At 40.7% G+C, this 12,568-nt stretch overlaps 1 protein-coding gene across 3 annotated transcripts; it reads right to left on the bottom strand.

Annotated features, from left to right (window-relative positions):
• Positions 1–5,505: 5,505 nt before the first annotated feature.
• LOC139366549 (beta-1,4-galactosyltransferase 7-like) lies at positions 5,506–11,612 on the bottom strand. Of its 3 annotated transcripts, XM_071104168.1 has the most exons (7): positions 11,292–11,612; positions 10,916–10,957; positions 10,187–10,519; positions 9,704–9,929; positions 9,274–9,357; positions 8,923–9,027; positions 5,506–8,778 (listed from the first exon to the last, which is right to left on the bottom strand). In XM_071104168.1, the coding sequence occupies exons 1-7, from the start codon at positions 11,342–11,344 to the stop codon at positions 8,623–8,625; spliced, it is 999 nt and encodes a 332-aa protein (XP_070960269.1). In that variant the 5' UTR covers positions 11,345–11,612; the 3' UTR covers positions 5,506–8,622. The 3 variants fall into 3 exon arrangements, with proteins under 3 accessions (XP_070960269.1, XP_070960270.1, XP_070960268.1); XM_071104169.1 differs by lacking the exon at positions 10,916–10,957; XM_071104167.1 differs by lacking the exon at positions 11,292–11,612 and having other exon boundaries at positions 10,187–11,282.
• Between the last annotated feature and the right edge of the window lie 956 nt (positions 11,613–12,568).

The raw sequence follows: 12,568 nt of genomic DNA, 5'->3' as shown, positions 1-12,568 counted from the left end.
ATTATAGATCTGATATTTTATACTCCTTTACAGAATAGGCCTATAGGTCTGCTAAATGAAAGTTTTTTACAGAATGGGCTTATAGATCTGATATTTGATACTCCTTTACAGAATAGGCCTATAGGTCTGCTAAATGAAAGTCCTTTACAGAATAGGCCTATAGGTCTGCTAAATGAAACTCCTTTTGAGAATAGGTCAGTTAAAGAAGTATTGTTTTACTAAGGTCAAAGGTCTGGGAAATATGTCCTCTTTACGTTATGTCCAGGGTACCTTCCCTCCCTCTTTTGGTAGTTACCATCTTAGATGTTGTTGAGGGAGAGGAGGGGGTACCAGTAGATCAGAGGAACAGCCAGTCCCAGGAACCCAGGACAGATGTCAGTCCTTTCAGGGGAGAAATAATCAGGACGAACCACAAAAGCCCCCTGCTTCCATCTTTCATGATCTGCTCTGTGGAAGCTGATGTGAACCACCAAGGGCCAAAGAGTCCCAAAGGAGTTTACTCTCCACCCCTCTTGTTCCCTATACCAATCCTATACCGCCCAGTCCCCCTGTATAGAATTAATAGGTTTTACTGGCAGATCTAGCCCCGGAGCCTTTGATTCAGGTGGCCATTAACAACTATTAATTTTGCCTCTGGCAATTAATGACAGAATTTGCTGGTCTGAAAGGAGGTTTTAAGCAGCTGGAGTTTTTGTAGGCAGGGGTGTGAAGTTGAGTTAAAATGTGATTATTGTCCCCCTGCATGGTCTGCCTTGAATCAGCTAACTGGAGTTAAGTCCCTTTTACAAGGAATGAGGTTACTCTATTCAGAAAGGAACAGAAATAGGATGTGTTATAGGAAATGCCTGTCATTTACTTTATTATACATAGTAAGCCACAGTATAAAGGACATGGAAAAACATGAGCCGTTTATAGAACTCTGATGAATGGAACGTTCATGGACAACATCAGGTCATTACAGATTACCTTTATGGTTTCAGTACATTGAATAAGAAATGGAATGAAGAAAACTGTTATTAAATATACATTGTTCTTGATGATATTAAATCAGTATTTTAATAATAACTTTATCAACATTTGTCAAGGGTAAAGTTGAGGGGCATAATTTTGTCAAATCTTGTGCTGGTTTAATAATTTATTTTCATTTGCATTTCGTTTGGTGGTGAATGAATGATTTCAAGTGAATTAATTAGTTACTTTGGGAGCTCTATTTTTTTTGCATTTCATTAGGATTCCCAGTATCTGTTGCAAAACTACTCTTCCTGGGATCCACACAAAACATGAAACATTACCTAATACAGAACATTAATAGACAAGAACAGCTCAATGACAGAACTACATACATTTTTTTTAAGGGCACATGTAGCCTCCATGTCAATGCATTCACACAAACTATTATGTGGTCAATGCCCTCTAGTGGATTTTAATGGTCTCAGTAAAGGTCAGTGCGTGCTGAGTAAAAACTTTTACTTTTAAAGATAATATTGATATTCTGTTCAAATCAGATCTGGGATAGAATTCATGATATTCTCTATAATTACCTATTTGCAAAAAAAAAATGTTTAATTAAATTCAACAATATTCTTTTTTATTTGATTTACCCCGAATTTACTTTAACTTTATTAGTTATTAATTATATAATGTGAATTAATTTCACACGTATTATTTTTTAATAACTACATAATGGAAACTTCCATCTACTACCTAATTGCCATTTTTTTATTTAAATGTTTTATTTAACCAGGTAGGCCAGTTGAGAACAAGTTCTCATTTACAACTGCGACCTGGCCAAGATAAAGCAAAGGAGTGCGACACAAACAACAACACAGAGTTACACATGGAATAAACAAGCGTACAGTCAATAAAACAATAGAAAAAAAGGTATATGTACAGTGTGTGCAAATGGCGTGAGGAGGAATTTAACCTTGAAGCATATATTTAGGCTCAAATTGTGGAACGTTTTGTGCCCTTATGGCTGTCTCTCTCTCTCCGGACTGTCTGATTTATTTACTATCGCGGACAAACATTTCCTGTCGCTGTCAGCTCGAGTCCATAAAGGTCAATTAGGGAAAAGAATGTCAGTGTTGGGTCTGACTTTAAGCTTTTACCTCCACACACCTGGCTTCTAGAAACACAATACCTGGTTAAGTGAGGGCCAGTATGCCTGGGGGGACTTCTTAACTCATTGAAAACGAATAAACAGTCTGTAGTGGCCCATTAATGCATCAGTCACTCAGTTTGGTGCTATATCTGCAGTCTTGTGTCCATCACACTATTGTCATCCGAGTATATTAGAATTAGTCGATTTGGATGATATATTTATGTAGCCTATAATTATTTGCAGCAAATAGTGTGTTCTTTAATAAATCAAAACTTGCTGTTTTGGACACGGCATTTCCTATATATTATTAATCATTTCACATCTATAAGCCAAAGGTTTATTTTTATTTTTTTAAATACAAGAGAATTACATATCAAGTAGCTAAAACATATCAGTCAAAACAACAATATAGAGACAGTGATCAGTACAAAATATTCCACATTAAGAACAGAAACAACAGCAATATAGGAGGCTATGCCTATATCCTGGGTTCGGTACAAGGCTATGCCTATATCCTGGGTTCAGTACAAGGCTATGCCTATATCCTGGGTTTGGTACAGAAGGCTTACACCCTGTGTTCGGTATAAAGCTAGGCCTATATCCTGGGTTCGGTATAAAGCTAGGCCTATATCCTGGGTTCGGTATAAAGCTAGGCCTATATCCTGGGTTCGGTATAAAGCTAGGCCTATATCCTGGGTTCGGTATAAAGCTAGGCCTATATCCTGGGTTCGGTATAAAGCTAGGCCTATATCCTGGGTTCGGTATAAAGCTAGGCCTATATCCTGGGTTCGGTATAAAGCTAGGCCTATATCCTGGGTTCGGTATAAAGCTAGGCCTATATCCTGGGTTCGGTATAAAGCTAGGCCTATATCCTGGGTTCGGTATAAAGCTAGGCCTATATCATGGGTTCGGTATAAAGCTAGGCCTATATCCTGGGTTCGGTACGTGGATAAATGCCGCCACATAAACTGAAAGGAAACCCAATAAAAACTGCAGGTGTAAAAGGAATGCAGGGGAAAATTAAATCACATAAGGAATGTTGTGATATGGGGAATATAAAATATATTACACAAATGATATGGCTAAATCTTCAGTGACTCATAGCCTAGTTGTCAGCTGATGAGCACAAGCATACCATGCCAGGCCACGCAGTGGTAAAATATCGGCAATATTCTCTCTTGTTTGACAATAAAAGCATTCAAGAATCACCATGAATGTGTGTGGTGGGCTCAAGGCATTTACTAATATAAAACATATTTAAAAAACTCGTCATTGTCCACGGAAATCAACTCATCCTCCTCCTTGCTCGACGTTTCATCGTGAGCGTGTCTCTCCGGTACACCGACAATATCCCCGTGGGCCTTCCTCCACCGCGTTCTCCTGTCCTGGAACCAGACCTTGACCCGTGTCTCAGCGATGAGGCCAGAATAATCTTCTCGGTCCCGGTCATGTACCGCTGCTTACTGCACACCTCATCTAGTTTAGTCAGCTGGTTGTCGGTGTGTAGATAGTGCGGGATCTCCGCACGAAGGTTCCCCTATAGACTGTCCGGTTGTCCTGCAGAGAGAAAACAAACATTCATTTGCTATATATTCTTAATTATACATTATCCCAATGACCCCTATTCCGTATTCCATTTGGAATTAATAGAGGAGTCAGATCATCCGTTTTACAAAACAATTCGACGCGAGACCTATAATGTATGCTACTCTCCCTTGGACCATAACAATACAAGTCGGAAACATTGACGAGATAAATTCAACTTTAAATCTTACCGTTCTACAGAACTTGATTGTAACCACTTAGACGCCTCTAGTAAACTGGGTGAAGTGAATTTGTGTCTCCAAAATGCGCCCGAGTCAGCATCGCCGGATGGTGCAGTGCGCCTCCGTCTGGTTGCTGGATGTGCATGGCTTGTTGTGCGGCTGCTTCCCCGGAAAGACCCACGGAATGAATCACTTCTATGCTGAAGGATCGCGCTTTTTTTTGTCTGTGTTGTTGATAGAATCGTGTTTGTCAAGCATGCGGAGATGTCTGTTGCTCCACCATAAAAAGGAAAGTATGATGGTAAGGAGAAAGATGTCCCGTTGAGGGAACTCGCGCTCAGGCTTCCTCTCGTCATGCTGCGCGGTTGAGTGTGGCTCAATGTGGCCCCTTCTCCAGGCGGGAGGCGAGGACTTTATACCCCGCCTCAACAGATAGATCAGAGGGCCTGAGAGGTATTGTCGCATCGAGTCAGAAACTACTTTGAGGAGATTAGTGTAAACCTTTCTTGATGGGGCCTGTCCTAAATGGTGCCGTGTTCTGGTCGACCAAGAGCCGATGGCTCAATTATGACCTGACACAAGACTTCAGACAGGAGCTTTACATGCGGGGCTGAAGTGACAAATCACCACAGTCATGAGACAAGCCTAAAGGTTTTCATTGTGATATTCAAATGAAATCACGATCTAATCGAAAACGAATGGCATTGGGTTTTGGGAAACGTCTGCCCCCAGAATTAGGCAAAGTTGCCATTGAGTGAGACTTAGTTTGTGCTTATGAAATAAATATGCTATAGTCTTTTCTATAAGTATTAGGCTACAACAAGGCATACAACGATAATCGCATATGGACAGGACATATGGTAGCTTGCTCCCTAGGCTATTTAAATGCAATAATGAAACTTTCATGGTCATAAAGCAGAAATAGGCCTAACTACTGCAGTCCTGAGCTGACTTTAAATGCATAACAAGTTATGCCTGATTTTATAAACTTAGAATACCATATACTACATTTCAGACAGGCTATTGTAGACTTCTGGGGCAGTGATACGTGTATCTAGTGGATTAAAAAATGTGGCTTGTCTATAACCAGCGGGACAACGCAGGGTTGACTTCAAAGGCTGTTTACTGGACCAGGAAGATTAAAGACACACCTGTATACTGGACCAGGAAGATTAAAGACACACCTGTATACTGGACCAGGAAGATTAAAGACACACCTGTATACTGGACCAGGAAGATTAAAGACACATCTGTATACTGGACCAGGAAGATTAAAGACACACCTGTATACTGGACCAGGAAGATTAAAGACACACCTGTATACTGGACCAGAAGAAGACACACCTGTATAAGACACACCTGTATACTGGACCAGGAAGATTAAAGACACACCTGTATACTGGACCAGGAAGATTAAAGACACACCTGGAATGACAGGCCAGTGGTCACTTTAAGCACCTGAAATCTGAACAAGAGGTGACACAACTTCATTTACACTGTCATGCAAAGTGCCATCAGTTATTAACGAATCCTTATTAGCATTTCCTCAGAAGGTTTCAACTGGATCAAGTACTTTACAATTTCAATTATAGTGAGAAACGTCAACATAACAAAGTCTAAGCACAATGGTCTGTCATACAGATCTAGAAATGGATCAATTGGATCATGTTCAGTATTGAAAATAAGATACAGATGTGTTAATCATATGTACAATGAAGACATTTATAATGAGAATAAGACAATGTGCATGTTTTTCCAGGGTTGAGTCATAACTTTATATAAATACTGAATATTGTACAAATACATTTTTCGGGTACCACTGACTTGTCAAATCATTCAGAAAGACATTGCAGCAGTATGATATATGGCCAAACTGTTGTAACATACGCTTGACATTACAGCAGTACGATACAGTTGAAGTCGGAAGTTTACATACACTTAGGTTGGAGTACTTAAGACTAGTTTTTCAACCACTCCACAGATTGCTTGTTAAACAAAACTATGGTTTTGGCAAGTCGGTTAGGACATCTACCTTGTAAAGGTAAAATAAATTGTGCATGACAAGTCATTTTTCCCCAAATTGTTTACAAACATATTATTTCACTTATAATTCACTGTATCACAATTCCAGTGGGTCAGAAGTTTACATACACTAAGTTGACTGTGCCTTTAAACAGCTTAGAAAATTCCAGAAAATGATGTCATGGCTTTAGAAGCTTCTGATAGGCTAATTTACATCATTTGAGTGAATTGGAGGTGTACCTGTGGATGTATTTCAAGGCCTACCTTCAAACTCAGTGCCTCTTGGCTTGACACCATGGGAAAATCAAAAGAAATCAGCCAAGACCTCAGAAAAAAACATTGTAGACCTCCACAAGTCTCGTTCTTCCTTGGGAGCAATTTCAAAACACCTGAAGGTACCACGTTAATCTGTACAAACATTAGTACGCAACTATAAACACCATGTGACCACACAGACGTCATACCACTCAGGAAGGAGACGCTTTCTGTTTCCTAGAGATGAACGTACTTTGGTGCGAAAAGTGCAAATCAATTCCAGAACAACAGCAAAGGACCTTGTGAAGATGCTGGAGGAAACAGGTACAAAAGTATCTATATCCAGAGCAAAACGAGTCCTATATCAACATAACCTGAAAGGCCGCTCAGCAATGAAGAAGCCACTGCTCCAAAACCTCCATAAAAAAGCCAGACTACGGTTTGCAACTGCACATGGGGACAAATATCATACTTTTTGGAGAAATGTCCTCTGGTCTGATGAAACAAAATTAGAACTGTTTGGCCATAATAACCATTGTTATGTTTGTAGGAAAAAGGGGGAGGCTTGCAAGCCAAAGAACACCATCCCAACTGTGAAGCACAGGGGTGGCAGCATCATGTTGTGGGGGTGCTTTGTTGCAGGAGGGACTGGTGCACTTCACAAAATAGATGGCATCATGAGGCAGGGAAATTATGTGGATATGTTGAAGCAACATCTCAAGACATCAGTCAGGAAGTTAAAGCTTGGTCGTAAATGGACAATGACCCCAAGCATACTTCCAAAGTTGTGGCAAAAAGGCTTAAGGACAATAAAGTCAAGGTATTGGAGTGGCCATCACAAAGCCCTGAACTCAATCCCATAGAACATTTGTGGGCAGAACTGAAAGAGCGTGTGCGAGCAAGGAGGCATCCAAACCTGACTCAGTTACACCAGCTCTGTCAGTAGGAATGGGCCAAAATTCACCCAACTTATTGTGGAAAGCATGTGGAAGGCTACCCGAAACATTTGACCCAAGTTAAACAATTTAAAGGCAATGCTGCCAAATACTAATTGAGTGTATGTAAACTTCTGACCCACTGGGAATGTGATGAAATAAATAAAAGCTGAAATAAATCACTCTCTACTGTTATTCTGACGTTTCACATTCTTAAAATAAAGTGGTGATCCTAACTGACCTAAGACGGGGCATTTTTTACTGGGATTGAATGTCAGGAATTGTGAAAAACTGAGTTTAGATGTATTTGGCTAAGGTGTATGTAAACTTCCGACTTCAACTGTATGCTTGACATTACAGCAGTATGGTATATGGCCAAACTGTTGTAACATATGCTTGACATTACAGCAGTATGGTATATGGCCAAACTGTTGTAACATATGCTTGACATTACAGCAGTATGGTATATGGCCAAACTGTTGTAACATATGCTTGACATTACAGCAGTATGGTATATGGCCAAACTGTTGTAACATATGCTTGACATTACAGCAGTATGGTATATGGCCAAACTGTTGTAACATATGCTTGACATTACCTAAACATACTTTCATAATATCTAGTCGTTCTCTGAAAACTTTCTAAAGCACAACTGTAAACCTTAAAAGCTGATTTTACCATCAACAACAAACCCAAAAGGGCACTCTGATACTCAACTCACTACTAGTTGAGTACATGATGGGACACAATGGATACCGGATGAGAATACAGCGCTATGTACCATGGAGGTGGCATGCCAATCCCGGTGCATTACAATGTCAGAAAGAAAACCCTTTCATAGCAAACTAACTCTGATGATAAGACATTAATCCAGACAGTATAGCAGACTTCAACTGAAGGACAGGCAATGGTCCACTAGTACCACACCCAGGAGCCAGACCACCCAACATCCCACTGCTGGTTGGCCTCTGAAGCTAAGCAGGGTTGGTCCTGGTCGGTCACCTGGATAAACAGACACAAAGGCCTTTGCTTATGATTTCAGTACACCTTTCCTTTCGTGTGTCGTCAATATTGGCAAAGTGTCTGTAGTTTAAAAGACCCTGAAGTTAGGCCTGCTTGAGATCCAGTCACTCACAGTTCTGAATGCAAGTCAGACGGCTACACCGCAGTTCTAAAAGACATCATCATTTAGCTAGTTTATAAATACATTCCATCTCTCCAATGAGGGAAGGCGTTGCTGGGTTCAAAGGTCAACGGCTCTTCTCTGGACCGGACAGAATATGGTACCCATGTCTCCTGGTGCGGTTGTTTGTTTTAGCCATGTCCTCAGGACCAGAAACTGTCCCGAAGTAGCACAGTAAGCAGGGGTTAACAGCACCCCTCTGTAGCACCGGGGTCATATTCATTAGGGCACACAAAAACAAGTGTTTCTCATTGGAGAAGCTCAGGTAGTCCCTCCCTGTTTTAGTCTGTTTTATTCCATTTGGTAGATAATGAACATAACCCAGATGAGAAGCAGCATAAGTCTATCATGGGGGCCATCTTAGTTCAACAGACACCAGGGAGTCTTGTCTGTGTCACACTCCAGTTTGGTGTTGAGGACAGTGACAGGGGCTCCACTAATAGTCAGCTCCTGTCTCGACTCCAGCTTGTACTGCAAGTTAGTCAGCCCGCCCTCAGGGTCAACCTTGAATTGTTCCTTCCAAAAAACGAGGAGAGAAAAACAATGTCAGTACTGTGATTAGAAATACAACCAAAGAGATAAATCCAGTATCCGTTTATCTGAGAATGCAACACATAGCAATACAACACGGTAGGAGGTTCCCAGTGAATGCATCTCCACCTGTTTCTGTGCAGCCACTCTCTTCTGGTCTCTCTTCCTCCAGGCAGGGTCATGGATGTGGCGAAATGTTTTATACCCTGTTTTTATCCCACTGGGCCTGAAGAGCTGGCAAACAGAAAATGACAGATTGATTATATTATTCATAGTATTTATAGAGACGTGGCGGTAGCTGTTTTGCTGATCTACATGCAAACGTACTCTTGAGTTGTTCTACTACGTAGGGAGAGGTGTCAGATACTGACGCTAATCATTCATTGGCTTTATCATTATTTTGGAGTATTTTCAGGGATTAACCCAAATTCTTAGCTATCTCTGTCTCTTTGTGACACGTAAAGGACAGTCCTGGTTTACCCGTAATCCAGCAGTTCTTAGTCTCCTGTAGAATTCATCGTCTTCTCTCCCCCATCCCCAGAACCGGTTGGACATGCCGTTGCACTTTAGGAACACAGAACACGACACAGCTAAAACAACACACCACAATCATACAATTATTATGATCTATCCTGATGCCGAGTCACTTCGCCCTGCCTTCATGTACATATCTCTGCACATTGATCTGGTACTGGTATTCCCTGTATATAGCTACATTTTTGTTTATTATATTTCTCTTGTGTTACTATTTTTAAACTCTGCATCATTGGTAAGGGCTCTTAAGTAAGCATTTCACAGTAATGTCTACTAGAGGTCGACCGATTATGAAAAAAAAGAACATATTGGAGATTTGAAGTGCTGTCTATTATTATGGATAATGAATGATTAACTTAACAATTGGCTAACCTACCATGTGATAATGCTGTTTGGTGAGCAGTAGGATTCCTCCCACGTATGCCTTGTAGTGATACAGGGGGTGCAGCTCTGGTGAGGCCACATGGAACGGGCCCTCCTCTGGGAAACCATAGTCCAGAGCTTCATTCAGAGGTAACAAGTCCACATCATGCATGGCGATGTAATCAGTGTCGTTACCACTCTCCGTGTAACCAACGTTAATGAGAGAGGCTCTGTTGAACCTGCGGTGAGATATGGGTGGAACTCATTATTTACTACCAGGAGGAGTCAATATTTCTTTGGTAAGGCACACATCAACTGGGCACACATCCAGACTATAGTTCCCCTATGCCAATTAGAATTCATCAACAACCATTGGAATGAAATAGAATAGAACAGGATAGAACAGAATAGAATATGTTGTGGCCTTCAGATTAGACAACACTTCTGTTGTAGGCCTAATGAATAACAGGGCAAAATAACATCTTCCATCACTTACCGATAGTGATCCATCTGGTTGATTACAAAGATCTTATGCAGTATTTTCTTGTTGTTCAAGAAGGTGTGCATGAAGGGGACAAACACCAGCAGCTCCTCAAACCTCTCCCTGAAAGGTATCAGAAGGGCCAGCTTGTGAGGACCCCAGGAAGGGTCGTCCGCAGCGGATGCCAGTCTCTCCAGCGGACAGGGCTGATGGAGGAGGCGTCTGTCATCCACTACAACCCGGCTCATGTCTCCTGTACAGCTGAGTTGGAGCCATAGGAGGGAGACCAGTACCAGCACCACACACAGACCAAATAGTTTGTATACTGTGCATTTCCCAGAACAGAATCTGAAAGTAGAAGTAATAGCAAGTCTCATATTGAGCAATGTAGTATAGTCAATCAATGCTATGATGCACACCTTAACCACAAATTGATCAAGTGCCATGCATGTAAAAGTGAGCGGTTTAGTAGCTGAAAGACACATCACATTGCCATTGGAAAACAGCTAATAGTTCAAACGTTTCAATAACTCAAGTTAGGCATTAGTATTGTACATTAAAACGCGTGCACAACCAAACCCACACACCCTGTATGCATTGGCTACGTCCAGATTATAAGGAAAGGCTGATTTCAAAATATTATCGTGCAATTTTACCAGAAAACAAACTGAAATCAATGCACCGAGATTATTTCACACAACAAAATCTGAGAGCAACACACTTCTATTGTAGTCAACTACTCACTGATAACGCTCTTCTGGGCGAGGTGCTTTTGGTGTTTCATTTCTTTGAGGTTGAACAATACCAAGAAATGATGTGAAATATTTGAACCATCTTCAACACCTGACTGCAATCCATCTACACCGGCTGCATTCTCACACGTTTTTGAGAAATAGGCTAGTGGCCCAATGTAATAGAGATTTAGGCTTTAGTGTACCTACAGTAGTAGTGTATTTTTATGATTCGCATAGGCCTCACTAGTAGATAAAAATTACACATTTGACTAGTTTGCTAATGTCTTGAAATGCATAAATCTCTTCCCTCGTCTAGCCTAATCAGTCTAGGACTGGATACTCTCTCATTGTTAACATTAGAGATACCGAACACCGTTATGTTTTACCTTCTGTCTTCTTTGAAATAGAGGACTGGTTTTCTTCTTGATGAATACATCATTTTCAAAGTTGCAAATGACAACAGCTTCAAGGTTGCACAGAAGTTAGCTACTCGTGAAACAAGAGAATGTTGTTGTCGTGATTCTACAATCGAACTTCCCCATTTTTCCTGGCTCTCTCCTTTGCAGTCGGATTTCGATGTCCAACTGATATTTTTGTCATATTTTTCCTCGAAATGTCACAATATGCCTTTGGTTACTGACATTCCGTGTCCATTTTCTTGTTACATTGGCAAAGCTTTAGCTTGACGCTGGCTAATGACTAGTGAGCTGTCTAGCAGGGGTGTAATAATTAGTCCAAACTGTTGTAAACAGTTTTACAGCTAAAACGAGTGTTTATATTGGACACATTTGGGTAGGTCCAGTCCCGTTCCCTTCCATTTAAGAAACGTTTTGCAACAGAATCGGCGTAATGAAGACGCCCCGGGTGGACACGTGGCAACATAGAGGAGCAAGGGAAATGTTGTTCCTACCCGCCATGACCTACCGCACAGTGAGACCCGTGGATTTCGGGAAACAAAAGAAGTCTAGCAACAAACTATACAAATAGAATTTGTTTCGATAATTAACGGTGTGTTTCACACACACTACCATACGACAGTTACATTGACATCATTCGTTAGTTGACTAAAGAGCTTCTACTCAAGAAAATATCACAAACTGTTTTTCTAAAGTTCGCCTAAGACATTGCTCCGGGAGAAACACACGATCAAGACTAAACATTCCTATGCATTTGGGGAACTATAGAACGCATTCCCTATGGATGGACCTTCGTCTGATCTATTTTTGTTTGGCAAAGTGTCTAGGGAAATAGTAATTCAAGCTAGCTAGCCAAAAGGTCACAAAACTTTATATTTGAGTGCAATTTAGACAAGTTTTCAAATTGACAGAATCTGAAATATCCCCACCCAAAATAAACCATTAAAATCAATTCAATTAATATCATACTCAACAACCTCTGACATCTAACCATAACAAAAGGCAACAACAAAAAACGCCAATGATGAACTAACACAATTAGGAATCATTTTAGGAACATCATGGATAAACAAAAAAACAGATTAACTGAACAAAACATTTTTTGCAAAAATTATCCAGTATAGTTCTTATTGTTTTATGATAGACAAGAAGCAAAGACGGCTTTCTGGCTAAATACTTTTCAAGTGTACAATTGATATTTACCCACGAATCAACTCCTTGTATATGATGAGATCCGGAGCAAACTG

The sequence above is a fragment of the Oncorhynchus clarkii genome, chromosome 14 (genome assembly GCF_045791955.1).
Source record: "Oncorhynchus clarkii lewisi isolate Uvic-CL-2024 chromosome 14, UVic_Ocla_1.0, whole genome shotgun sequence".
In the NCBI taxonomy this organism is placed as follows: Eukaryota; Metazoa; Chordata; class Actinopteri; order Salmoniformes; family Salmonidae; genus Oncorhynchus; species Oncorhynchus clarkii.
This window is presented reverse-complemented; position numbering and strand designations above follow the sequence as displayed.